The sequence below is a fragment of the Lonchura striata genome, chromosome 3 (genome assembly GCF_050655825.1).
Source record: "Lonchura striata isolate lonStrDom1 chromosome 3, ASM5065582v1, whole genome shotgun sequence".
NCBI lineage: Eukaryota > Metazoa > Chordata > Aves > Passeriformes > Estrildidae > Lonchura > Lonchura striata.
This window is the reverse complement of record NC_140705.1, coordinates 97,416,212-97,444,164: the sequence shown is the minus strand read 5'-3', so window position 1 is coordinate 97,444,164 and position 27,953 is coordinate 97,416,212. Positions and strand designations below refer to the sequence as shown.

The 27,953-nt window shown below is 50.4% G+C and overlaps 1 protein-coding gene across 1 annotated transcript; it reads left to right on the top strand.

Annotated features, from left to right (window-relative positions):
- Positions 1-277: 277 nt before the first annotated feature.
- Positions 278-6,918, top strand: H3-3A (H3.3 histone A). The gene is made up of 4 exons (XM_021543313.3): positions 278-414; positions 1,823-1,977; positions 3,787-3,940; positions 6,267-6,918. Exons 2-4 carry the CDS (start codon positions 1,850-1,852, stop codon positions 6,393-6,395), a joined length of 411 nt encoding a protein of 136 aa, XP_021398988.1. The 5' UTR covers positions 278-414; positions 1,823-1,849; the 3' UTR covers positions 6,396-6,918.
- Positions 6,919-27,953: the final 21,035 nt, after the last annotated feature.

Sequence of the window (27,953 nt, the reverse complement as noted above, 5' to 3'; positions counted from 1 at the left end):
TGCTGGCCGCAGGGTGACCCCAAACCGGAAAGAACCCCCTAACACACAGCGAGACCGACAGCGGCGGGCCCGGAGGCGCCCCGCGGCTGGGCGGGCGCGGCGGGGCCGGGCTGCCCTCGCGCGCGGCGTGCCTTTTGTGTTTGTACACACGGGCGGGGCGGGGCCGCGGGCGGGGCCGCGCCTTCCCTCCATTGTGCGCCATTGGCGGCCGCGCGGGCCGGGGCGGCGCGGCGCGCGGGGCGGGGCGGCGCGCGGGGCCGGCCCTCGCCGGTCAGCCATCTTTCAATTGTGCTCCGAGCCGCCGCCAGCGCCAGCCGCAGCAGCTCCGGCTCCTCCTGCGCCCGCCCGCCTGCCCGCCCTCCATCCCTCCCTCCCTCCCTCCCGCACGGCAGCCGCGCTCGCCCAGCGGACGGGGTAAGTCTGGCGCCGCGCCCGCCGCCCCCCGCGCCCCGACACCCGCCGCCGCTGCCCCCCGACCCTCCCCACAAACTTTTGGGGGGCTCGGGAGGCGGCGGCGGCTCCGGTTCCCCTCGGCCGCGCCGCCTTCCCGGCGCAGCCGGAGCGGCTCCCTCCGCCGGCACCCCCGGCCCCGCTTCGCGCGGTCGTTGCCCCCCTCTGCTCCCCTCGCCCCCGCTCCAGACCCCCACCAGCGGCCTCCCCAGCCCCTTAGCTGCCTCCTCAGCCCGACATCCCCCGGATCGGGGCCGGGAAGCGGTCGCAAAGGGGAGCCGCTCGCCAGCCCAGGGTAACTCTCCTGCCTTCCTTCCCCTGCTCCCCACAGTTGTTGCTCAGCTTCACCATCTTGTCTCTTTTCTCTGGTCACCGACCATATTTTTTTTCCTATTGCATAAAAAACAATAAAAAGGGAAAGAAATTCGCCGAAGGAACGACCCAAACGCGACGCAATTTTTTGGTTTTCGAGTGCAAACTTTTCCGCTGCCTCCCCCTGCATCTGCACCCGCATGGTTTGGAGTTTCTGGCGATATTTTTGGCGATATTTTTTGCAATTTATTTTTTCCTCCTTTGCAAAAGGACTAGGGCTGCGTTTCGTGATTGTTTCCATTTTGTTCTGGCTCTGGGAGCCGAGTTTGCCTGTGAGAGGCGCTTGGGAGCGAGGCAGCTCTTGGGGAAGCAGTTACACAGAAAGAGAAAGACGGCACCCAAAAAACAACCCCCCGAAAACAAAGTTTGTTGCTTTCTCGCACTTTATCCGGCCCTTTTTCTTTTCGCACGATAAACGCCGGGCTGCCTGCGGTTGCCGGCGGGTCGGGGAGCGCGGGCGGGCGGCGGCGAGCGCCGGGCAGCCGGGGAGGGCCGGCGGGGGCTGCCGCTCCGCCGGCCCCCGCTCCGCAGTTTCGGAGGAGGTTTTCCGGCGGGTGGGAGCGGCGGGTCGGTGCCAGCCCCCCGATGTTTGCCGGGCGGTATTTGCAAACACTTGGCAGGTGACGGGCGGCCGGCGGGGGGAGGCGACAGCCGCCTCTCCGCGCCTGCTGCCGTGCGGCTCGCTCGGCTTCAGCCGCCGCCGCTTTGATATTGAATTCGTGGGCAAAAAAAGCTGTATTTTAATATTCCGCGATCGGCAGGCGTTTAATTTCTAATTTAATTTTTCCTTTTTTGGTGTGTTTTTTTTTTTTTTTTAAACTGGCCGTCGGAGGCGTTCGGCCGCCGCGGGCTCGGCGCTCGGGGCTGGCGGGGCAGGGACGCGTTGCGCGGGACGGGGGCCGCGCTGCCGCCCGCCCCGGGGGCAGGTGCCGCGGGGGGCGCACGCCGAGCGGGGCGACCACCTCCCCCCTGCCCCGTCTGCCTACGTTCCTCCCGGCAGGTGTAAGGCAGCGACGTCGGCAGGAGCATGGCCCGTACCAAGCAGACCGCCCGCAAGTCCACCGGTGGCAAGGCGCCCCGCAAGCAGCTCGCCACCAAAGCCGCCCGCAAGAGCGCGCCCTCCACTGGCGGGGTGAAGAAGCCGCACCGCTACAGGTAACGCAGCGCCGCGCAGAGGCGGCCGCGGGGCGCTACCGGACAACCCCCCCCAAAAAAAATCTTCTTCCCCCACCCCGGGGGACCGAGAGGGCGGGGGGCGCTTCTCCCCGCCTCCTGCGCGCTCTGCTCCCCAAGCCGCCCGCCTGACGGCAGAATAACAAAAAAAAAAAAAAAAAACAACCGAAAAATCACCGAAAAGAAAATAATCGGAGGTCCCCGCCAGCCGCAAAAATAACCAGAAATTCCCTGGGCGGCACCGATCCCGACGTTTGTCATCAGCCCTTTTCCGGGCGTTCCGGTGCTGGTGACTACAAAACCGACACCCCTCCCGCCGCGGCGGAGGCGGCTCGGCGGTTCTTTTAAATTTTTCTAATTCTGTACTCGCGGTTATCTAGAGGCCGCAGCAGGGCTGCGCCTCCGCCGCCGCCAAGTTTATTGTTACCGGCGCGTTCCGCGCTCCCTCGCGGGGCCGGATCCGGCGGCGGCGGCGCTGGGCGGGCGCGGGGCCCTGCAGGGCGCGGAGCCGCCGCCAGAGGGGGCCGAGCACCCGTGGATGCGCCGGGGCTCCCGCACCGCCCCGCGCGCCCGTCCCGAATCCCGGCCTTGGGACTGCCGGGCCCGAGCGCGGTCGGCGGCAGAGCTGTCACACAGCCCCCGAGTCCTGACCTTTCCCGTCCTGGCTCTGTGCAGAGCGGCAGCAGTCGTGCTTCAGCTTGGAGGATGGTTTTGGGCTACGTGTAGGTATTCGCTGGAGAAAAGATGGATGGGGAAGAAGTAGGACTTAGAAGTAGGGGACTTAACTGAGAAGTCCAAGAGGGGATTTATTAATGGATCGAGGAGTCTGAAGAGGATGGAGCCAGGTTCTTCTCACTGGTGCCAAGCAAAAGGACGAAGCAATGGGCAGAAACCAATGCACAGGAAATTCCACCTGAACATGAGGAAGAACTTTGCTGTGAAGGTGACTGAGCATTGCAACAGATTGCCCAGAGTGGTTGTGGAGTTGTCTTCCATGGAGATTACCAAAAGCCATCTGGACACAATCCTGAGAAACAATCTCTGGGACTTAGCAGGGAGGTTGGGCCAGGTGACCCACTGTGGTCCCTTCCTTGTGGTCACCTGACCCACTCTGTGATTCCTGCTCTAGGTGTGAGGCGGAATTCATCAATTGGGAGGAAAGTAATAAAGCTGGAGCAGGAAAAGACAAAGCTTCCATGGAAATAAATGTGGTATTAGTTTCACAGATGGACATCATGGTTGCAAACATATGTTGCTATTCGAGATTTGTCATTTTGACACCAAAACTAATGCTGGATATTTTTGACTGAAAATATAATAGGGGATATAAATTTTGTTGGTTGTATGAATGCTGGCAGTAGAGAAGAAGAACCAATTCTCCATTAAAATCAGGGATTTCTGTCAGGCCCCTCAGGGATACCTTTGGTACAGCTGAACTTGGGGCAGCTCTGTGGTTTGCCACATCTGCACTGAGCTGTGTTGCTGTCAGTTGGACAGCACATGTTGGCCAACTCTTCCCTTGGTGAAGAGGGAGGAGCCTTCACCAGGCCTTGGGAGTCTGCCTGAGGGATCCGTGATGAAGCCAGTGGAAGTTGGCACAGACTGCTGCTGCGAAAGCAGTGACCCTTTGCCAGCGGAACCTATTTTGTATTGTAAATGCTGGGACTCTCCTAGGGGAAACAGGAGTGTATGGTGCTTGGTTTAGCCTGGAGGGTGGACCCCTATTTGGTGATACAGAATATGTTTTTCAATACGAATTATTTTTATTTTCATTGTATTTAATTTTAATAGGCCGGGCACTGTGGCTCTGCGTGAAATCAGGCGCTATCAAAAGTCCACCGAACTTTTGATCCGCAAGCTCCCCTTCCAGCGCCTGGTGCGTGAAATTGCTCAGGACTTCAAGACAGATCTGCGCTTCCAGAGCGCGGCCATCGGTGCTTTGCAGGTGAGCCGGCGGCCCCGCCCCGCGCGCCCATTGGCCAGCCTGTTTCCAGGGCTCCTCCGGGCCGCCTCTGATTGGCGGCGCCGCCGCGGTGGGCGTGGCTCGCCTGGAGGGAGGGAGGCGCGCTCAGCCTTGCCTTGCCCAGGGGGACCGGGGATGCCCCTGGGTGCCGTGGGCTCAAACAGCTCAGGGACGGCTCAGCTGCTCCTTAGAGCCTCTCGGTGTGGCTTTGTGGGTGGTGCTTTGGGTTGGGTTTTGTAAAATAGCCCCTCGATTTGTTAGGACAGTGCTTAAGATGCCGAAGAAAAACACATTTCCTCCACCTTTGAGCTCTGCACTTGGAGAGGGAACATTTTGTAAAGCGGATTCAGGGGTTTCCTAATGAGGAGGTCTTGGTGTCCTCAAACACCCTCTAAAGAAAAACAACCCAATAAACCACATCTAAACACAGTTGGGGAAATAGTTGCTTTCCTAGGATGTAGTTGATGCGAAGCACATTTAAAAATATATTAGTTATGTAACAGATTTTACAGAGAGAAAAATATTAACTGCTCTTTCTGGCTCAAATTCCTGAATCTAAGTTAGGATTCCCCCACAGGCTCAGTTCTTATCATGGGGACATCTCCCTCTCGTGATAGAAGACACTCCTGATTAAAGATAGCTGTTGAAAGATTGTTCCAGAGTGTATCTGTAATTGTAGTCTGTCTGACATGCAGACAAAATGGTCTCTTTCTAGTTAATGACTTCCACTTGATAAGGGGCCAAGATGTTTGCCATGAGAGCCCATAAACTTGGGCATATGCTTAGCTTCAAAAGGTGCCTCTGTGTGTTTGCAGAGTTGCTGCCTTTGCTTTTAGTTATTCTTTGTGGTAGTTATTAAATCCTGATGTTTATGTGTGTGTTTCTTTATCTAGAACTGTCTATTAAAATTTAGTAGCTAATACACTTTCAGAAAGTTCCTAGTTTGAATGTTCCTGGTTTTGCATTGAGGAGTTGTTGGTATAGAACCTGGTCACATACAATTCCTAGTGGGTTCTGCTTGCATAGTTGAAAAAAGAAACAAACTCAAAAAAGTAAAATATTTTTTTTCCTATTAACCCTTTGGGTACCATGTTGTTTGTGCCAGCATGGATATTTGGTGAAGTGTCTTAATTTTTCACATAGTGATTTGACAAAACTTCATTAGGGATTCTCATATCCTACTGCAAATTAAATGACTTAGTAATACCACAGTCTTCATCTGCTGTAGTAAATATTGATTTTTTTCATATTGGATACTCTTATGTTTTTAAACAGGATCTTTGAACCTAACAAGTTGATTCCTGGAGTTCCTGGCAATGAAGTGGTTCACACAAGTTTTTCTCTTACGTGTATTGTAGATAGGGTGACCTCGCCCTCCTTTCTATAATTGAGCCCCATCATTCCCACCTCCTCAGCCCAGGTGTGGCTGTGTCCAGTATTGGCACACTAAGATGCTTCCTAGGAGGTTGATAGGTGTTAGAATTCCATGTGTTCCAAAAGTGTTTGAACAACTACCACTGCTGTGCTGGGCTTAGCAGCAGCTAACTTAATGTGAGTCAGATGAATATTTAGGTCCAGCTGAGCATCTGTCTAGCTCAGAGTTCTGTCTGCAGCTGCTCAGTAACAGGGAAAACCCCTGTGGTCAGCGTTGTTCTTGTGCTGGCCCTGGTTCTCTCTGGTGTGAGGTGAGAACTGTCTGTGGTGGTGGGGCCAGGGCTGTGCCCCCAGTACAGGAGCAGGACAAGTGTCTGAAACTAAAAGAGTTCTCTTATTTCTAATAGTTCTCAGTACATTTTTTTTCTGCTAATTTTTGACTTAAGCCACTTCCTCAGTATCTGGAAGGAGCTGTTTGCCTGAACGGTGTGTTGGGAAGGAATACATGTTCTTCTTTTCCCTGGCACTGCCAATTTCACCTGACCTCAGTGACTCTTACTCTGGAAGAGGCAGCAAACAAGTCCCTGAAACAGTGTAACATAGCCTTTGAAAAGAGAATTTCCTAAAGAAAACTAACCTGTTAATAATGTAACCCCTTCCTGTCTCGTGGGAGTCCCATGGGAGTGTTATTCTGTTGTGCTCTGGAGGATGTCCTTACCAAATGGCAGCAGTACACTACTTTAAACATAGAATATTATAAGAAAGTGGAGGTTTTTCTTTTCTGAAAATCTAAAACTTTTGATATTTGTGAATAATAAAGATCAAAACCTCAGCTTAGTGCCATGTTACGCTGTACTTTTAGTTCTGAACGATGTCTTTTTTTCCTGGTGCTCAGAGAGTGAAAATGTTCTTTCCTCTTTTTCTTCCACACTAGGAGGCAAGTGAAGCCTACTTGGTTGGCCTGTTTGAAGACACCAACCTGTGTGCTATCCATGCCAAACGTGTCACAATCATGCCAAAAGATATCCAGCTAGCACGCCGCATACGTGGGGAGCGTGCCTAAAACCTCACCACGATGGGTTTGTCATTCTCGAAGCAAAATCTTCTTCCTGTTATTGGTAGTAATGAACGTTAGATATTTTTTCCATGGGGTTAAAAGGTACCTTAAGTATATGGTTGCAAGTGGAAAAATAGGGGACAGAATTGGGTATTGGCAAGTTTTCTTTCCATTTTCATTTGTGTGTGGATTTTTAATATAAACAAGGGGACATAAAAACAAACAATGTGGTCAAAAAATAAAATTGTGAATCATGGAAACTTGTTCACCAAAAGAACTTTATAAAAAAAAATTATAAATAAACCTGTCAAATTTTTCTGGACAATGCCAGCATTTGGATTTTTTTAAACAAGTAAATTTCTTATCAATGGCAACTAAATGGTGTTTGTAGCATTTTTATCATACAGTAGATTCCATCCACTCACTATACTTTTCTAACTGAGTTGTCCTACATGCAAGTACATGTTTTTAATGTTGTCTGTCTTCTGTGCTGTTCCTGTAAGTTTGCTATTAAAATACATTAAATGATGCCTGGTTTTAGTCTTGATTTTTAAATATTGCACATGGGTTATATTTTTCAAAAGTGACCAGCCTTCCCTCCCCTTTTGCTCTTCAATGCATGGCCTTATTCCTTGGGGCAGATCTAGGAAATACTGGGGTTGCTGCCTTGGCTGAAGTAGTGTATATCTGAGGTTCTTTTAAGAGTGCAAAATTGGACTGCATAAAAGCAAGTTTGGTGTGTGTAGGTAAAGTCTGGAGCTGAACTGAGCTCTCTAAGCTACAGTGCTAAGAAGCAGCAATTTGTTACTTAGATTCCTTTCTTATTTGATCTTGTGCTGAATTTGGAAGCATTTCTGATTTTACTGGTTTTTTAGTATGGTATAAATGGTGGAATGTAGTGGTTTGGGTTTTTCTGTTTGGGGGTTTTATTTTTCTTGGGTGTTTTTTGTTGTGGTTTTTTTTCCCCTTTTTCACTCCGTTAGTTTCTTGTAGATGTTCCCTTTTTGGTTGACCACCTTTCTGTTTCTGTCACACCCTCTAGCATTTTTGAGAGCTTAGTCCACATGTGATTAGTTTCAGCTTGTACACCCCAATCTAAAAGATACTTTTGTACCATTTTTGTTGCAGTTCTTTACAGAAGCAATACTTGGACAGGATCACACATTTAAAACCTACTGGGTTTTTATATTCTCCCACAATTGCTGATGGAACTTCACATGAAGAAATTTACTGCTGAAATTCTGTCCTGTGAAAACCTGGTTTTAATTTTTCCCCTTGAAATTTGTTTAAGGGTTCTGGCAGACCAGTCTGGAAACGAGTTATGTGCTGTAGTTCTTGATAGCTCTTGCAGATAATGAAATGAGCTCCACAGAAAAAAACGTAGGCGGTGAACAGATTTCACCTCCATGCTAAGGCTCCTGCAGAGCTTATTTGCTGCTAACTTCTTTTGAGAAGTTGTGAGAGTTCTAAACACGAGTGAATTTGTCTGAAGATTTCCAAAGAGGATTAATAGAGATATATTATCTGCTTTGGTATCTTGAACAGAGAGCCAAAAATTACAGAATAAATCACTTTGTTCATAACTTGCTCGGCTTTTGTAATGAATGCTGACTGCCAGGGTTGTGCAAAGTAAAGTATATTTAAATGGAGTAGCTTGTCACAGGCAAGACTAATGCTAGACAAAATGTGATCACATCCTTTTGATGCCAAGCAGTTCATAGCTATCAACTGAAAATTAAGGAAGACTTGTCTTGGAGCATCCAGAACAACAGAAATATAAAAGGTGAGCAACTGAGTTTGAACTGATTTAAGATGTCATTTCTGTCTACTTGATAATGAGCCTGTTAAACTTGCTATCAATGCATTTCAATTGTCCTGTACTTCAGAATTCTGTTTCACCTATCAGTCAGCAGTGCTGCAAGCAGGTAATTAGCCTGAGAGTTTTTTATTAAATAATCTGGAACTGAAGTATAGATAAGGAACTCAGGGTTTTCTTTCTTAGGAATATTAGGAAACCAAATCTCAAAATTTTGGTACTCAAATGAAATACTGAGCTCTTTCCCTTTGGGAGAATTGGGGTGAGGAATATCCCAGTTTAACTGACAGTGCAGTTAAATTGTTAAAGGCAGAAGAAATCCTGATAGAAGATGAGGGGATCAGGAATCTGAGCAGATGACATTTTAGTGTGTAGTGCTTTGACTCCAGCATAGGGATAAATTTCACCTATTTGAAAGTTGTGGTCCTAGAGGTGCCAGGTAAATCCTTTTAGTGATTAGCTGTCTGTGCCTGTATCAATGCCAAGAAACTTCCATTTTTAAAATAGTTTACCACTTTTCCCCTCTTTCCCCCCAATACCAGTTTTGCTGTTTCCTGGGCAGTGCAGCTACAGTTGAGATTTTAAATACCAGAAACAAATTCTAGTCCTGTGGAGCAGTTTAACTGTACTGAGTGGAAGGTTGGATGTGAAGTGGCTCCTTGTTAGTAACAGTCATATTCAGAAATAGAACATCTCTTTAAGACATTGTTTGATGTATGTCCACAGCCCAGTTTCTGAATTATTTTGGTGAAGTCCCTTATAATGTGTATGCAATAAGTTGGTTTTTAGGGCTCTGTTTTATATTTGTATTTTTACAGCTGCATTTACTTGCTGTTTCCTCCAGAGTAAATACAAAACCTTATTTTAAGTTGGTTGCTTTGTATCAGCAACACAAAAAGCCAGCTTTCTTACCAGAGCCAAAAATTAATGTAATGGGAAATGATTTCAGACACAAGATCCGTCCCTCTTATGTGGCTTTATCAAATTCAATGAGCAGTTCTTGAGAGCTTGACTAAGAGGGAGCTTAAACCCAGCATTTCAGATTTTATTTAGGAAAGTAACTTGCTGAATATAAAGTAACTAATATTAGTGCACCTATGTTTTAGTGTTGCATCTCTGAACCATGTTCCTCCAGCCCTTTATCCCACCTGGCAGTAGCTATTAGGTGATCCTAATCCAGGCACCTGATTCCACTTTTTTTAGTGACTAAAGCTAGTGTGTCTCACATCCATACTCCCTGTGCCACCATTTTTGGTCTTTTAGCCAGAACTGGACTCTGCATATCCACTTGCTCTGAAGATCTGGAACTTAACTTTAAGATTCAAGGTTTAATAAAATACAGGCAACGTTCTGGTCAAATATTTTGTTTGCTGCAATTTTATTTCTTGCTTTGGTAATAAAAACACATGACTTTTCTTGGCCTTCATAGGAGTAAGAACTTAATAACACTTTTCATATAACTCGGTTTCAAAGGCTGAAATTAAGAGGAGGAATTCTAGTGTCAGGATAGTTGTTGGGTTCTTTTTGCCCTGGTCGAGATCAGGAGGATATTGGGGAGCTGCTTGCTCAGCTTTTACTTGTGTCTTACTCACATGTGTAATGAATCATCCTCAGTGATGAGATGTTTTTGCACTAAGTGGATATTGCAGACCTGTTTGTGACAGGTTGGCCTTTAAGTATTTTGTTGAACAGAAAGCCACTGTTTATCTATTCCTTTTATTTTAATCTGTGAGGAGGTTTTGATCTTCTGACCTTGGTAACACAATGTCAAAAAGATAGCTGAGTGTGTAAAAAGTTTTACATCTGTAAATAGTAGTGTTAAAAAGGGATTGTTAGGACTGTATAGGCTTATAGGATCTTAATGTAAGCTATCTTTCTGATTGCTTTCCTGGGAATATTACCTGCTATATGATCAAAACTCAATATACAAGAAATTACATATTTTAAGTTAAGAGACTTGCCTAATTCTGAGGAATGGCTGCAAAATGCTGAGGCTCAGGAATGCTCTCAGCTGCAGCACACCTAGGCTGAAGCTTTCTGCTTTTTCCTTTATGGTGATCCTTACTGTCCCTCCGCAGCAGTAACACCAAAGATCAGGACACTGGGCTAAAATCCCACAGAAAGTGAGGTTGGGGTCAAAGGCAGGGTGTGTGCTCTCCAAGTCAACATCATAGTTGCTCTTCAGTGGGAAATAAGCCTGGATTTTCTGTCCATCTTTCTTCAGAACACATTTGTACACTTATATGTAGCTCGTGGTTTGATATGTGCTCTTACTTCCTTTGTGGTTTTGTCCCCTGCCAGCAGCATCCCCCTCATCTCCTTCTGCAGGGAGACTATTACACACAGCAGGGTCTCGAGCAGCAGGGGTGCTTTATGTTACTGAAAGCTCCTGTGATGTCAGAAAGATTCAAGAAGTTAAAAAAAAAAAAAAAATCCTGGAAAAGGAAAAAAAAAAAAATCCCTACAGCTCTGGAAAACACTTGTGTCTCCCGATGGTGTCAGGACTGAGGGTTCTTGCCCTGCTCCCTTGAGAGGAGCCGCCCTCACCTCCTCGTTGTGTTCCTGTATGTGCTGTTTGATGGAGGCATCCCAAGCAAAACCCAACTGGAAAATGTTGCCTCTACACCCCAGAGTGAGTGAGAGCTAATCCCACGTGCCTCGGTGATAAATGCTGGCTCTTGGGTTTGCCCCTACCACTCTTTGCTCCTGAGCACTTGCTCTCCACTCCCACCAGCCTAGATTTGCAAGAAATGCTGTGATAACAGCTAGTTGTGATTTTTAGTTTTCCTCAGCATCCGTTGAGTTGGTGAGGGGTGGGTTCTCTCTTCTGCCTTCATCTGGCGCCTGCTTTGAGGAGAGGCTGAGAATCGCCTCAGTGATCATCAGGTGCGAGAGGTTCCTTCCTTTTCCGCGGGCTGGAGGCGCAGGAAGCCCGCAGGAGCAGCGCTGCCAGTCCTGCTCGGGCCTCCTCTCCCGCTGCATCAGTGCCTGGCAGCTGAGCCCTGGCAGCAGCGTGGCTGGGAGGGCTGCCAGGTGAACACATGGGCGCGGATGGCGGCCGTGAGCAGGGCGAGCAGGAGCCGGGCATGGCAGGATGGGGCTCCCAGCTGGAAGCGGCCCCAGGAGCGCTCCCTGCGTGTCCCGGAGCCTGGAGCCGCTCCAAGCTGGATGAGGGCAGCAGAGATGTCCTCGCACAGCAGCGGCCTCAGTGCCGGCTCGCCCGGGGCCCGGCAGGGCTGCCAGGTCAGGCAGATCCATCCCTGCCCCTCGGCTGTGCCCGGCCGGAGAGCGGGGCGGGAGCCGCACGAGTTGCTGCGCTGCCGGCTTTGCCCAGAGGGGCTGTGGAGGGATAGTGGCTTTTCCTTCGTGCCTCCTGCCATCTGCACCCCGCTGGGGATGGGGAAGATGCTCAAAGGAGGGGAGACGTCTCCAGCAGATCCCGGGGGTGTGGGCAGCATTTGGAGCTCGGGGAGCCAGGCTGATGCCAGCACTGCTCTCCCTGGAGGACGGGATGGGAGCTGGGATTTCACCAGGCAGATGTGAGCAACAGGAGCGGTGCCAGGCGTTGCTCTGAGGGATCCTGCTGTGGATGGATGTGCTCTCTCCTGGCATGGTTGCGGTCTATTGTTCCAGGAGGGTTTTGCCCTGTTCCCAGGGCATGGCCTGAGCGGTCCCTGAAGTGACATAAGGGAGTTGTGACTTGCTCCTGTCTGGGCTGGAACTGAGCTGGGTGGGGAGCTCAGGTGTTTCCTGAGAGAGCACAGCGCCAGCGAGGGAAAGCATTACACACTGTGGGGATGTGCAGGAGCTGTTGGCTCCCTCCAGCCCCCTCTGCGGGTCTGTGTGTACAAAAAATGAGCAGAAGTGTTTTTCTTTGCATTGTTGAGGAAGAGGGACTCATTTAGTGGATCAGGGTTAGGGGCTTTTATGGTGATGCCATCCCCATCTCCAAGAGAAAGAAATCCTTTCTCCTCCCCTTCCCTGGGACATGAAATGCTTTAAAATTATGGTATTTGTCATTGTTTTGAAGGGTGAAACTGGCTCTTTGATAAAACTTCCAGCTCTGCTGTGCAGCTCAAACGGTGGAGTTGAGAGATGTTTTCTGCCTGGTGTCATCTTGAAGCCTCACAGACACTGAATCCCTCTAGAGGAGGGCACATCTGTTCAGGAATCTGATCTCATTTCTGCCTTATAGGTTCTCCAGCTAAATGGACCATTTGCTTTCATGAAAGTAATTGCTTTGAATGCTGTGGAAAAGAGAAGCCAAAGCCACAGACAGCATCTAATCTCGCTGGTGTTTATTCAATAAATTAATAAACACTAACAGGGTAGCATTCAAGATCATAACAGCACACAGCATATTTTTAAGCCATCCTGGATACTGCTGGAAGAGCACACAGTGCAGCAGCCACTCTCTGTAATGTGCAAGCCCTGGCTGTGGGTGCAAACAGGGGTTACAGTGCACCCAGGAGCATCGTGGAGCTGGGGCGTAGCAGCTCCATAGAAACACATCTGCTGCTGCCCTGCCGAGGAGGAGCTGCTCTGGCTCCACTGCTGCTGCTGCTGGCACTGAATTGTCCCCTGGTCTGCCTTCCCTGAGCCTCAAGAGATGCTGTAAAACACACCAGTGCTAACAGCAGGATGCTGTCGGCCTTGGCACGTTGTTCCTGAGGCTGCCCTGCCTTCCTGCTGCCCGGATGCTGTGCAGGCAGGGAATGTGCTCCCAGCAGGGAAGGAACACAGCGAGCCTGGGAAGCCTGAGTCTCTCCAACTCCGTGTCACGGTGACTTGTGTGCTCCCTCTGCATGTCAGAGAGCCATAATTCCCTTCTGGCCATAAATCTTCTCCTCTCCCCTGCTGCACCGCCCTGCCCCTCTCTGCGCATCCATAGCCCTGCTCCCTGTAAAACAGGAGTACCACAACATTCCCAGAGGGTCTTCCCCATGCACAGGCTCCCTCTCCTGCCACTGCATCCACTCACAGTAAAAATGTACATATATTTATTGTAAACTTATTAATGTGAATTGTATGTAATTATATACGTGCATCCTAAAATATATAATAATAGTATGTTATTATTAAAGCATGTGAGGTTAGACAGATGCTTTTTTAATGTTTTAATTATAATATATTTATCATAATGATATATTTAGGCATATTAAAGCATACCAACGTCACAAGGGGAGAGGGATGGAGTATTACAATGGAAGGTTGCTGCTAGTTTTATATATATAACTCTGTAATTTTATTTTTCCATAGGGCTGTTAAAGGTAGGTTGCCCTAGGTTTACTTGTTAATATTGTCTTTTCTGTTTTTTTTTTTAAGTGGAAAAAGTCATGTGGATTCTTCAGAAAGAAGAAACATTTTTACTGATGTACAGTGTTTAAATGGCACCAACAAAAGTGTGGAGCTCACATTTATCACCCAGGCCACAGCCACCAGGGGCCAGCCCAGGCTCTTTCTTTAGAGGCTGGGAAGGGCTGCAGTGTGGAGAACAGAGATTTCCCTCCCTCCCATGTATGAACCTGCTCTGTCCTGCCCTCTCCTCACCCCCTTGCCTTCACAGCCTTGAGACAGACATAGCACAGTTCTAATGGTGACTTCTTTCCTGGGTTACCTTTACTAAATATAAGAAAATTAATTTTGTTTCTCCAGAAGTCTTCCATCCTAGTAGGATTCCAGCACATGCTCTGCAGAGCAGCTCAGACTCAGGGTGTTTGCCTCAGCCTCCAGCTCGCAGAGATGGTGTGTGAGGGAGATGAGGAGCAGGGTGCAGTAAACCAGGGGCAGGACATGGGTCCAGTTCCAAGATCTGGAGTTGCACAAAGATAGCAAACCTGTGGGGTTGTGGGTTTTACTGCCAGATGGATGAAGATGGCTCCACTGTGTGCAGCTCACTTTTGAGTGATGTGAGCAGCAGATAAGGTCCATTGTGAGCTGACTGGCACCACATGGAGCTGCTTTTATTTAGCACCATGGTGCTACTGCTGTCCTCGGGATGCAGCGTGGTACTAATCCCTTCTTCAGCTGGCCTGACGATGATGTGTTGGTGCTGAGTTGCAGCTGCTTTTATCCCAGCAACGTGGGCATTCACAGAGTACCTGTGGCTGCATCCCACGAGTGCAGGGAGCTGCTGGACCAGGGTGCAGCAAAAAATCTCAGCCCCTGGGTGAAACCCAGTAAGGTGCTGAGCTATAGCTTTGGGGTAAAGGCAGCCAAAATAAAATTAACCAAGCCTTTACCCACTGGTATTTATGCAATGCCACAGTTGTGACCAGGGCTTCACAAGCTGAGGAAGAGCACTCTGGAAGTGTTTCCATATCAAATAAACTCAGGACCAAGTACAACAAACCACAGGGTGGAGCAAAAGTGTGATGGAGACTCAAACAAGCAAAAAATGAGGACTGGGGATGCAGTCAGCACTGGGAATAGACACCCAGCTCTCTCTGTGAGCTCAGGAGCAGGATTTCCCTCCCAGCCTTGCCCCAGTAATTACTTTCTCAACTCTTTTAGGCAAGTTACATCACTTCTGAATTTTTGTTTTCTCTCCTAAACATGAGGCTGCTGCTCCTCTGCCTTTGCAGTGTGGCTGGGACAATTGTAACTGCAACACACTCCAAAGAGCCACCAGCCACTCAGTGAGATTTATCCAGGAGAGGAGGAGTTTAGTTCCTGAAATGCACCCTCCTCCCATTACAGGTCCTCTGAAAGCTGGAATTGATGCTCCACTGTTGGAAGAGCAGGAATTCAGGTGGGACCACAGAGGTCTCTCCTGGGAAGCTCGGAGAGGAGTGCATTTCTGCTGATGGAAATCAGCTTTCAGCAACATTGCTGAGCTCCCTGCTGCTTTAAATGCTTGCCTAGATGTTAATAATGAAGTTGTTCCATAGCTGAACAGATTCAAACAGTGGGAAATACACCCACCTTATTTAGAGGTGGCTAAATAAGCATATTTTATTTAATAAAATGTCATAACGCTCTTTTGGCATTAGGCCTGTTCTTGGTGTCCCCTGTGCTGGTTCCTGTGTCTCTGTTGGGTACAGGGTTGCCTGGTGCTGATATTGGCAGCCAAATTTATTTTTTTTCCCTTTTAATGAGGAACCAACATTTTTGACTGAGAATTTTGGCTCCACTTTGTGACTGCAATCAGCTAGTGACAGTTGAAGACCATGACATTAAAAATATATTTTTTAACTACAGTTAATTGATCCTCAAGGGAAATCAGTATGCAATGGGCTGTTTGCTCTCTATTTATCACTCTACTCTGCTGAATAAGCTTGGCTGTGCTGTCAGCTCCTGCATTTCCACAGTCATCCATGAATCCCCCTGTACCTCGGTGATGCCAGGCTTGCATTTCAGAAGGCAGAGGCTTAACCCCAAGCTGGGACAAGCAGCACTCAGGTGCCACTGGAGGACCTAGGCTGCTGGATGGTTTCAGACATTCTGTGGGTGCTCTGCTCCATCCCCATTTTTTCTTTCTGCTGCTTTCCTTCTCCTGCCCTGCTGCTGCTCCAGCTGGGAAGCCAGGGCCATGTGCATGTCTCCAGGCTACACATGGAAATTCAGCTTTCTGTGGCTGTGGCTCTGCCACAAACAAGGGGAGCCTGGCCCTGCCTGGCTGGCACGTTAAGCAGATGTTCAGTCTCCAGACCTCATTTGGGGCAGACAGAAATGAGAAGGGAGGAGATGATTTTCTCTCCTCCCCAGGACCAACGATGCCCTCGCAAAGCTCCTGTGTTCCCAAAGCCAGGCTGCAGACCCGGAGTGGGCAGCTGTGCTGGAGCTGCTGGCTGGATTGCAGGGATGCTCCCTCCAGGGTATCTGTGTGTGTGTGAGGCTGGCTCCAGCTGCAGAGATGGACTGGGCTGAAAGGATGCTTTAGAGGCACTGAAGAAATGCTGAGAAAATCTGCTGGAAGCTTGGGGGTTATGGGGCTGTGCCACAGCTGAGCTGACCGCTTTAGCTCTCCTTCGAGCTACTCTATTTATTTCTTTCAGAAGCAGCTCAATTTTTCATAACTGCCCTGTGTGAAAGGCTTATTATTTTCTGTTGTTGCTGTTGTTATTCTCCAAGGTTACACAGCATCTCTGTGGCAGAAATGCAGCCCTAGGAAGGAGCTGAGCCATCTTGGCTCCATTTTCGCATCCATGCAGACGCTTTTGCCCTCACCTCCAGGCAGCAGTGATGGGGAGATGTCCCATTGACAGAGGGATGTAATAAGGGTTATAAATGGAATAACTGGGCACAAAGAGCTAATTAATGTGTAGATGTGCTCTAGTTAATTGGGGAGACTATAAACACCACTCTACTTAGGCTGGACAAGTTAAGGGGAGGTGGTTTGCTCCTTTCCATCTGACACGTGAGGAGCAGAGCGAGAAGTTCTCAGCCTTGTGCTCCAGATAAGAGGTCAGCTTTCCCATTTCCATGTTAGCTACACTCTCCAACCTCCATCTATGCAAACAGTTGTTAAAATGACTCCTTGTGTTCCCATTTAAGTTGTTTTAACTGCACAAACGACTTCTATGTAGTAGTCAAAATTATAGGCAGTGGCTACTTGGAGAGCAGAGCAGGCTGGGGAATTCTGAATACTCCTTGGAAGAAAAGGAAGGGCAGTGGTGCCCTATTAAAGCTGTTCCAGACTAAATCCAGCACTGAAAGGAGCCACTTCAATCCATGCTTCCTAAGGAAGGTTTTCCTTTGAGCAGCAGCACAATGGTCACCACAATGGGATGCTCCAGCAAAAAACCATCTCAGGGCTGCAGCAGGCAGCGTCTGCCTTTCCCAGGGCTGCAGGAGTGACAGGCTCCAGGCTGCTTTCCCCTGCTTGGCTGCTCAAAAAAACCTCATCCTGGGCTGCATCCCCAGCAGTGTGGCCAGCAAGCCGAGGGAGGGGATTCTGCCCCTCTGCTCTGCCCCTGTGAGATCCCACCTGCAGGGCTGCACCCAGCTCTGGAAACACCAGTGTAGAAAGGACACGGGCTTGCTGGAATGAGGAGAGCTGGTTGTCCAGCTTGGAGAAAAAAAGGCTCTGGGGAGACTTTGCAGCACCTTCTGGTACCTAAAAAAAAGCTGAAGAAGGGTTTTTTGCAAGGGCCTGTAGTGAAAGGAGAAAAGGTAATGGCTTTAGACTGACAGAGAGTAGGTTTTGGTTAGATATTGAGAAGAAATTCTTCACTGTGAGGGTGGTGAGGCCCTGGCACAGGTTGCTCAGAGAAGTTCTGGATGCCCCATCCCTGGCAGTGTTCAAAGCTACATTGGATGGGGCTTTGAACAACCTGCTCTAGTGGGAGGTGTCCCTGCCCATGGCAGGGGGCTGGGACTGGATGTCCTTTAAGATCCCTTCAAACCCAAACTTTTCTGTGATAATTCTGTAACTGATTACTTTCCTAAAGTAATTGAAAATTGCTCCTGCTGTTCTGCACCTATTCAGGGACAAGTGCTTCTGAAGAATTTAATGAGGCATTATTTGGTGTTCATGGGGAGAGTTTGGGCAGTTTTCTTCCTGCAATAAGGCAAAAAGAAATGAGGGTTAAAGACTCACATGGGACAAAGTCTGCCTGGGGCTCAGAGTCAATTCAGAGATGTCTTGGAGTGTCTGTGTGCTGGGAAAAAGTGATTTAACAGAACACAGGGCTCCATTTCCAGCAGTGTGGGGTACCTTGAGCTCAAGGGAAGGTTTTCACATGAACTTTTGGGCCTCTGAGGGCAGTGACCATCCCAGCACCCGCCTGGCTGGGCACTGAGTGACAACAAAGGTCACTGCAGCTCCACCAGGACACCCAACCCCCCTGGTTCACCTGGAGAAAATGGCAACTGGGACTGAAAGGGAGGAGGTGGCAGGGCTGGGAGGTGATTTTGGATAGCACGGTGGAGAAATTGAGGGTGTTTGCTCAGCAGATGTGATGAGGCTACCCAGCACAGAGAAAGATGGACCCCTGCCTTCCTCTGAGCCAGTCTTATCACATGAAAACAAGAGGCCAGAGAATGAGGTTTATGACTGGTGTGTCTGAAACAAATCAAAGGAAAGAATATTTGGCTTGCCTGAGCATGGCAGGGAACATGCCAAATATTTCATGTGGGAGCACAAGGGTCAAGGTGTTGCTGTGTTCTGTGTTGGAGTGGCACATCCTGATGGGCAGGGACTGATGGCAACAGCAAGGAAAGGCCTAAAGTCACAGATATTGGACCAGAATTTAAATAAAAACTCCACAATTTATTATACAGCTCAGTGGGACAGAGTTGGGAACAAAAATCTGGATGTCACCCCAGGGGACTGCAGTTTGCTTTAGAGATCTCCAGTTGCATTGCTGATCTCCAGCCTTCCCAGTCCTTTCCCAGTCCCTTCCCAGTCACTTCGCCACCCCAGCTCCTTCTGCAGCTGATGCTGGCTATAGAAAAGGACAGAAAAGGACAGGGTTTCAGAGACAAGACAAAAATGCTCTTTCATTTCCATCCACCTGTGTTTGCTTACTCATGTGTATCTCTGACTTCCTGAGTCAGAATTTAGCATTTATCACCTCCCATTCCCACACCCCACCACACCTAATTTTTGTGATTTGGGTTTTCCCTGAGCATTACCCTGCTCCTTGGGATACAAAATTTCCTGCTAGGGGCATGACTTGAATGTACACGTGTAATATAGAGGCTGACAAGGGCTGATGAGAAGCGTGGAAGCTGTGTGAGGGGTACGGTGTCTGTATAAGGCTTCCAGAAATGATAGATCACTGAACTGGATGCTGGAAATGGCTCTGCAGCCTGATCCCATCACACTGAGCCAGATCTGGGATGGAGGTGGGTATAGTGCTGGAGGGAAACCCCTCTCCTTGGGCAAGTTGCTGGAGGAGCAGCAGAAACTCCTGTGCAAGGTGAGCCAGACAGAAAGAAACATTGTCATGTCTATTTTAGAATTTTTGTGCTGCTGCTCCTCACTACCCTGTCCAAATCCATCCCTTTAATGGATGCTGCCCGAGAGGAAGCACATCCATCCTCCTGTGAGAGAGTTCCTGTGCCCATAAGCCTGTTTCCCAACACTATAAATTGGTCCTATAAAAGATGTTACTCCTCCCTGCCTCTCCTTAATAACCCCGAGCCATGGCTGTAACAGCGCTTTGCTGCCAGCACATTTTTCACCAGGACTCCAGCCCCCTCTCTTTTCTCCTCCTGGGTCCTGAGCAGCTCCCAGCAAAACCAGGCAGTTCAGCATCCCAGAGGGGTCTGGGGGGATGCTCTGGGAGGAGGTGGGACACTGGCTGCAGAGGGGAGGGCAGTGGCAATAGGGCCACAGGAGAATTTGGGAGCTGAGTGGGTGCATGGAGCGAGGCCCCAGCAGCTCTGCAGTCACAAGGGTAAATCTTCCCCAGGCTCACCCTCCTGGGATGTCCCTCTGACATCACAGTGCCCTGTGGGAAGCCCAGCCCTGAGCCAGCAGCTGCAGTGGAGGTTGTGGGCTCGTCCTCAGGGGCTCAGCATTCCTTGTTGTGTGAAGAGCATCTCTGCTGCCCTCATCCAGCCTGCCTTCCTGATGGATTGTGCTGCCCAGTGCCAAGCAGCACAAATGTGGAGGTGAAATGGAGCAGGGAGGGCTCCCAGCTGGCTGCCCCATCTCCTGCCCACCCCAGCACACCCTTGGCACAGTGCTGGGATCCCCAGGGAACACCAGAGACCCTACTGACACCCTTGCCACCCAGAGGGGGAGGCTTTCAGCTTTACTTAAAACCAGTAAATGTCCAATTCCCCCTACAAGTGACCAAGTGGGGAAGTGCCCATCTACACCCAGTTCCCCCTTCCCAAGTGACACTGGGGCCAGTAGCAAAGTTAGGTCCTCCCTGCATGACTGGCATCCAAGTTGTGGCTGATAGTGTTTTTTTTGGGGCTGCTACTCTTCCTTGCATGTTTGGGGAATGTAGCAGAGTAATTTGTGTCTGGAAGTTCGTGTTCCCAGGTTTGTTTTTCCTGAGGACGTCAGAGCCATTTCACTGGACACTAAACCTTCAAAAATAAATGCATTCCTTGGGTGCTCAGTGTGTAAGCAGAGCGCAGGTTGGCTGCTGGGAATCTGCACAAGCCCAGCATCAGGGAATTAAGTATTAAGATAATAAAGGTTTAAAATAAGCCCTTAGAGGTTTCTCTGACAGTTGAAGCTTGGAGGTATCCCTTAGCTCGGTCACTGGGTAAAGCCCTGGGGGAACTCCAGGATGTCATTCTTGTGTCACTTGTGTGCATGGCTGGGTGCCCTGGGGGTGACAGGGCAGGGCTGTGTGCTGCAGGGGATCCCCGCACCTGGGGCCAGTTGCATCCTTCTGCACAGAAATGGGATTGAACCGTGCTGGTCCTCACTGCTGCTCACTGGGTGAAGGAGAAGGGGAACATCTCAAAGCCATCAAATCTTGTCAGTCACATCTGGCACATCCTGCCCAACAGGTTGGTTGAAACCATGCAGCTGCAATGTCTTCTCTCTCACTTGTGCCTAGATTTTTTAAAAAGAAGATCCCTTCCCCTTGCTGTTCCTTCCCTTTTATCTGAGCTGTGACTCTTCTGCTGCAACCCTGCAGCAAGTTGCTGTCAGGAGCAGCCCCCTTGCTTTATGCTCTCCCAACAAAGCATGGCCAAGGATTTGCATGAGGGCAGCTTTAATGAGCTGCTTTTCTGACAATGTAAATAATCTTGTCATCTTCCTGGCAAATTAATGCTTAACCCCCCTCCCCCGCCTGTTTCTAACTGTTAAAGTGTTAACCATTATTGCTTTGGGGCTTATTAATATTTTGGAGTACAGTAGTGACACTGGGAGAATGCCAGGAGGTTGTATGAATTAATGCTCCTTTGCCTGTCAGGGTGTTTAAGCCTTAGGTTTGGGATGTGGGTGATTTAAATAATTCCCAGGGATTCCTCAGCTCCCCTTGTCACATGCATGGGGACAGGAGAAATCACACGTACAAGCATGATTAACTAATGAGCTGTCTAATGAAGTGCTTCTGACTATAGGCCTTAACCATCTACTGCCAAACAGATCAGGGAGGGGAAAAAAAAAAAGGCATAATCCCATGTCAAAGTTCCCTAATGTGTCACCCTGTCTTTGGTGACAGAGGCTGGTCCCACCCCACGTGTGAGAGATGCTCCTTAATGACAGGGAGAGGTTTATTTAACCAACCCAAATGAAATCTTCTCATGTTGACCTGGGGCTGCCAGCTACAAAATCCAGCAGGAACCCAAAATGAATAGCCCACAAAATGAGGAGTAGTTCAATAAAAGAAGAAGAAAAAAAAGCGCAACAGATTTTTTCATATCTGCATGTATAAAACACAGATTATCACACAGATTCTCTGACAACACACCTTTCCAATATGTAATAGTCACTCCCTGTCTCTGGAGCTGGATTTGCCAGCTGCAGGCACTGCCTCTACCAAGCAGGGGCTGCAGGGCCAGGAAGCAAATGCAGCTCTGCTTCCTAATGTAGCTAAATCCAAAACTTTCCATAGAAGCAGGAAAAACACTGTCTGCAGCTGGCTGAAAAGCTGTGCATGGGTCAGCAGTGCTTCTGGGGGATGTGAAATGTCACCTCTGGGATGCAGGGAACTGCACCAGGCTCCTCCCAGATTACTTCAAAGAATTAGAAGCATCTCCTGGGGCTCCAGCCTTCCTGCCCCTTGGGCTAGGACTGAGTTTTTAATCCAAACATGACGTTTCTCAATCCACAAGTAACCAGCCTGTCTCCCTGTTTTTCTCCTGGAGCAAAGGGGAGCGTTGAAATAAGTGTGTCCCTCCAGGTTCACAGAGGATCAGTGGCATTCCTGGTGGCTTGCTCCTCACTGGGCTGTTGGGAGGGGTTTTATGCTGAGGTGGGATGTAGATATGGATCCTGAAGAGTTTGGTCCACCTGTTTTCTGAGGTGAAGAGCCATTCCCAAATGGAATGCTTCCCAAATTTGATGCACCAGGATTCATGGTGCATCAAATGGGATTTTTACTGTGGGTGTGAGCTGTGAGTTCCCATCTAATTCCCTGTGTTTAGCCCATTTCCCCAGGGGCTGTGTGGGGCCCTGCTCAGCCTGGGCTGGGCATCTCTCCTGTGAGTGTTTCCTGCCTCCCAGCCTGCAGGAAGCAGTCTGGAGGGATGCTGCGGAAATTCTTTGTCTCCACTTCCTATTTCTTTTCCTGCTCACCCGCCTCATGCAGGCACGTGTGCTGCCTGCTCCTGCAGCCTCGGGCTGCTTTGTTCTGGGGCATATCTGGTATTTTCTGCTTTATAAAGGATGGGAAGGACTGGTTTTTATTACCAGTGTTGGCCTGAGCAATGCCCCGTGCACTTGGTGAGTCTGGGCACTGGTGTGGCTGTCCTGGTGGAGCACAGGAATTTCTCTGATCCATCCTTCCCAGAGGCTGGGGTGGCCCTTGCTCTGCTGAATGTCCTCCCATTCAGGTGTTGGGAGAGTGGAGTGGGTTTGGGTGCAGGCTGAGGACATCCCTTCTTCTTCTCATCCAGGATAAATGGCTTTATTCCCACAAATAACAGGATGTGGGAGCTGCCAAAAATCCTGGTGTTTTCTGACAGATTTGTCAGCAGCTATTCCTGGGTTCTCCTGTCCCCGAAGGGGTAGCAATTTGCATGCTGGAAAGTGAATTTCCACTACACAGAATGTGCCTGTGCAGGGAGGAGGCCAATGGTCGTGCCTGCAGTTTGGTTTTGTGGTCTTTAATCCAGTAGTCCCCACTGTGGCAGGAGAGATGCTGATGCTGCTGGGACGAGGGCCAGCCCAGCTCCTCTGCCTCCAGCACCACAGAGGCCCCCGAGCCTGCAGGGCAAAAGGGATGGGGTGGTCCTGTGGCAGAGGGGTCTCACTGTGCCTTGGAAAAACCTAGCAAGCTCTGCTCCCTCTTTCACTCCCCCAGCAGTGCCACAGACGTGCCAGTTCCCCCAGGGATTGCTCAGTTTGGGATTATTTTGGAGCTTCAAAGTCTTCAGTTGGATTTTTTTTTCCTTAAATATTTATCCAGCACCTGCAGCCACGATAGTTCTCTGGTCTAGACCAGGAGCCAGGGAGACTCTTTCTGTCAGCCAAAAGAGCCCATGGGCAGATGAGCACCAGCCCCCTGCCTTTGCCAGGTGTTTCTCTGATTTATGATCATTTCCCATTTCTATGATCTGTGTGCCACACCTGGGAAAACCAAGGGATGTTACAGGGGAGTGGGGGTGGATAAACGGCAATGCCAGGAGAGGAAGTCTGCTAACCTCTCCCACCTACAGCTTCCCACAGACTCCCCGGGACCCCCATCCCTCCTGCCACGCCTCTGCATCCCACAGTGCCCATCCCCTGCCTCAGGGCGCCAGACCACGGCAGGGATGGCCGGGACTCAGCTGCTGACCCCGGGCAAGCCCTACTCGGAGTCTGAAATGCAAATCCGAATTCTTTAACTCTAGCCCCATCTAATGGCCCGATCCCCGCAGGTCCCTGCGCCGTGCCGCTGTTCCGGTGGATGCAAATCCTGCCCGGGAGCCGGGGCTCCTCGCTGGCGGGGCATGCCAGCTTCCCCTGCCAAGAGTCGGTGAGCAGGGACACAGCAGCAGCTGTCACCTCCCTCGGGACACCAGCGGCTCTGGCTGTGCCCCAGGCTGCTCCTTGCAGCGCCAGAACGGGGTTGGTGTCCCCCTTTTTACTGTGTAAAACAGCGGCTGCTTGGAGGAGCTGCCTGGGGCTCCGCATCCTGCAGCCGGGACAGGCTGGGCAGCGCTGCCTGCCTGGAGAGCCCCGGGAGCAGGGCTGGGACACAGCAGGGCTGCGACACAGAGCAGCAACCCATGGACACAAAATAGTCCATGGACACACAGAGCTGCAGCCCATGGACACAAAATAGTCCATGGACACACAGAGCAGGAACCCATGGTCACAAAATAGTCCATGGACACACAGAGCTGCAGCCCATGGACACAAAATAGTCCATGGACACAAAATAGTCCATGGACACACTGGCCTGGACACATCTCCTTGCTGCTGCAGGGGCTGGGCATCAATGGACACCCAGACTCTGCTGGCTCCCTGCACTCTCCAGCAAGGAAAATGGGGAAAATTTCCAGCAAACCCATGGGGTGGCCCTGGGGTGTAGAGCTGGGACGGGCACTCTCTGCTCCTGGGCTGAGCCCTGTGTACAACCCTGCTCTGATGTCCCAGGGGCAACAGAAAGTTCACCTGGTGGGGACTTCAGCTGGATTTCAGTGCTGTCTGTGGCTGAGGTAGGAAAAGCCATGAGAGATCGGGCCTGTGGCGTGTGTTTTGCCAGGATGGCTCAGCCCAGCTGCTGCCTGGAGGAGGGGTCCTGCCTCTGCTCGGTGCCTTGCTGGCTGAAGCATCCTTCTGTCTTCTGCACTCTGCTGTCTGTGGGTGCTGCCTGGGGCTGGCCTGAGCCTCAGGAGTCTGATGCTGCTGCCTCTGGGGACAGTTTCATGGCAGCCAGGTCAGTAGCTGGTTTAGGGTGGTTTGGTTTCGGGTTTCTTTTTTAACTGCATTTACACACATCTTCAAATGTTGTTGGCTCAAACCCAGCTCCCAGTGCCAGATGTGGCTGATCTTGTTTTCTGGAGCCAAACCGTGGTGTTGAGATGATCCAACAGCAGGCTGGAACGCCTGGATGCTCTGCTGTGCCCACCCAAAGTGGAGTGAGGTGGGCAAGCCCTCTGTGCTGCCCTGGGGATGTTTTAGTCACATTATCCAGGTGTGTCAAGGCATGCATCCACAGCCCTGGCCGTGTCACCCAGCCTGCCTGGGTGAGCTTGGCTGGAACTTTGTGCTGCCAGCAGCAGCCACAGCAGGGAAATGAGGAGGATGAAGGCCCAGCAGGACCCCGGCTGCAGCTCCTTGCCATAAAAACAGCAGTGGGGTTGAAGCCAGGATCAGGATTTTTCCAAGCCTGGCTGAGAGAAATGCTCCTGTGGTTGGGCAAAGAAGCTCCTCTGTACAACCTACACCACTTCAGTGCTGTGGGTATTTCCCTTCACCTCGCACTTCCTCCATGCATGAGGCTGTGCCCTGACCTCCCATGTGACCTGAGACCCTCCTGCTGCCTGAGTCTGAGTGGGGATGGTGATTTGGGGGCTTTTTAGGAGCCCTGCGGGCATGAGGGCATTGAGAACAAGATAGCATCGGAACATCAGGAATTATCCCTTTGGCTCCAGAGCGTGCACCATGGTGGGAGCAAGCCCCAGCTCTCCCACAGCGACAAGTTACACACTATCCCCCAAGAGCACAGAAATGCAGGAAACCAACAGCTGGAGCCTCAGGATATTTATTTTCTCCCACTGTTTTTGGTCTTTCCCCTTGCCTGGGCACTAGGGCAGGGGATTCTCCAGCAGCTGGGGGCTGTGGCATGGCTGTGACCAGCCAGGCTGGCACCACCAGGCCAGCCAGCCCTGCTTGGGCTGCCCATGCCAGCACCGCCCTGCTCCTCCATGGTTTTCCTTTGCTTTGTGGCCACTGCAAGTTCCACCAGTGAGGCTGGAAGGGAAACCTGGCCCATCTCCCACTGGGTGGGCTCCAGGGGAGCAGAAAGTGGCTCTTTGTGGGGTCCCTTTTGCTGTGAGTGGGAGCTCCCCCCAGCCCTTGTTTATCCAGCACGGGCTCGCTACCAAAATCTACCTGTAAAAATTAGTTTTGGCACAAGAACCCCACGGTGAGCATTTGCCAGGGAAAAATATTGTCGGCAGGTTTTAGGAAAACAGGATTACTCATCCAGGGGAAAATCACCCAGCCAGGCTGAGCAACCTGCTCAGACATACCCAGCACAGCTTTATCTCCAGCTGCAGATGGGCACCTGCAAAAGGACACTGCTTCTCCTCAGTGTGCCCCACCTTGGGCTGGTGAGGGCTTGTGAGTCCCCACTCCCCACTGAGGGACACCTCAGGCCAAAGGGGACATTTGTGGGGTGTAGCTGGCTGGGCCAGGGGCTGGTTTGTGTGCCAGGGCTGTGCTGGGATGCTCTTGTAGCTCTGCTGTGCCAGGGCAAAGCCCAGCCCTGGGGCACTGCCTGGGGGGCAGCTGATTTTCCTTGCTGCCTCATCCTTCCCATCACCAGGCCTGCATGAAGTCACTTCCCCCTGGGCATGAAGCAATCCAAGCTTTTAGTGACACTTGCTTTTCTTTTGGAAGTTAAAAACCTCTGTTCTCTTCAGGCCAGAGCCAAACTCAACAAGCATTTAGCAAAACTCTGCTAGGTTCTCTGTGATCTGGTTTGACACAGGTTGCAAATAACTTCCCGAAGTTTTGCACAGCCTGAGAGATGGGACTGGAGAACTGCAACCCTCCAGAGCAAATTGCTGCAATGGGCAGGAGGACCTGGAGTGGCTTATGTGAGGAAGGAGACCCCTTCATTAGTCCATCCAGGCAGGTCTAGAAAGGACACCTGGGTCACAGCTGGGTCACAGCTGGGTCACAGCTGGATAAGAGCTGACTGCTCAGTGGCACAGGAAGGGTCTGAAGGTCACAGCCACCCCGGTTTCATGAGCAGCCCCAGCAAGAGGGGGCCAGGCCCAGCCTGTGCCCAGCCCTGGGGCAGCAGAGGTTGTGCTGGGCTGCCCCTCAGACCCCACAGCAGAGCCTGTTCCTAATCCCCTAACCTGTTCCCACATGCCCATACCTGTTCCCACATCCTCATACCTGTTCCCACATGCCCATACCTGTTCCCAGGCTGCCCCAGGCATCCTGTGCCAGCCTTGATGGCTGTGCAGGCATTTCACTAGTGCTGGTGGCAGAGGGCCCAGCGTTTGTTCTGCTGGCTGAGCAGGGGCCGCTCTCCTGCCCACAGGTCACGCAGAGAGCAGGGGGAGAGCCCAAGCATTCCTGGGCAGACAAGGTGCCAGCAGCTTCCCCAGGACATTCCTGCCATGACAGAGGATGCAGCCACCGCAGGGAAGGAGCTGCAAGCAGGCCTGGAGGGGTGGAACAGCAGCTCAGACATCCCTGGGGAAAGGGAGTGGTGAACTGTCCAGGCCAAGGGAATTTTTCCACTTGGAGCTGCTTCTCCATCAGGGGAGCACAGCCAAAGGGAATTTTTGCTCAAATGCACTGTGAGGGATAAAACATCAAAGCTCCTCTGAGCCTGAGCACAGAGCAGCTGGCAGGTCAGGTGAGAGCAGTACCCACCACCCAGCAGCTCCTTCCTTCATGCACCAAACATGCACCAAAGCTGACGTCCAGCACTGAGGACAACACTAAACTCCAGAGAAGTGGAGGCTGAAATAAGGAATTACTCCTCCAAATCTGACCACCAGCAAGCCATGCCACTGTTGACCCCCTGAATAAAAGGAGCAGGTTTCTCACCAGTTTCATGGTGGAGATGGCACAAGATGAAAATAACAAGGGCTGGGAGAAGAATTTATTATAGAGAACCAGTGTTGCCTTGTTTTTCCTCATTCCTTGCACATTTTATATTTTTAGGTTGCAGATGCAGTATCTATATTGCATGGCCATATCTACAAGCAGTTCAGTGTGTTTCTTTAAGCCAGTCTGATGTTTCAGTAAAACTTTTGAAGTCCAAGGGGCAGGCCTCAGATGAGCAGTAGTCAGGAAAAGTTTGGGATGGCATTTCATGCCTTGCTCCATCTTCCAGTACATGTGGTGTGAGTTAACAAGCTTTATTTTTTAAAGCAATGGACCCAAAAGCAGATAGCTGACATTTGTAAGCTGGCCTCTGAACCCTGCCGTGGGTGCAAGCTGCTCACACCAGAAGCCAAGGCAGGGATGCTGCTGTCACAGAGCATGGGAC

What these genes read in the sequence shown, in the direction of transcription:
- H3-3A (XM_021543313.3), top strand. Translation starts at nt 1,850, where the DNA reads ATGGCCCGTACCAAGCAGACCGCCCGCAAGTCCACCGGTGGCAAGGCG. An exon ending in AAGAAGCCGCACCGCTACAG is followed by an intron (nt 1,978 to 3,786) that starts GTAACGCAGCGC and finishes TAATTTTAATAG; the next exon opens with GCCGGGCACTGTGGCTCTGC. An exon ending in CGGCCATCGGTGCTTTGCAG is followed by an intron (nt 3,941 to 6,266) that starts GTGAGCCGGCGG and finishes CTTCCACACTAG; the next exon opens with GAGGCAAGTGAAGCCTACTT.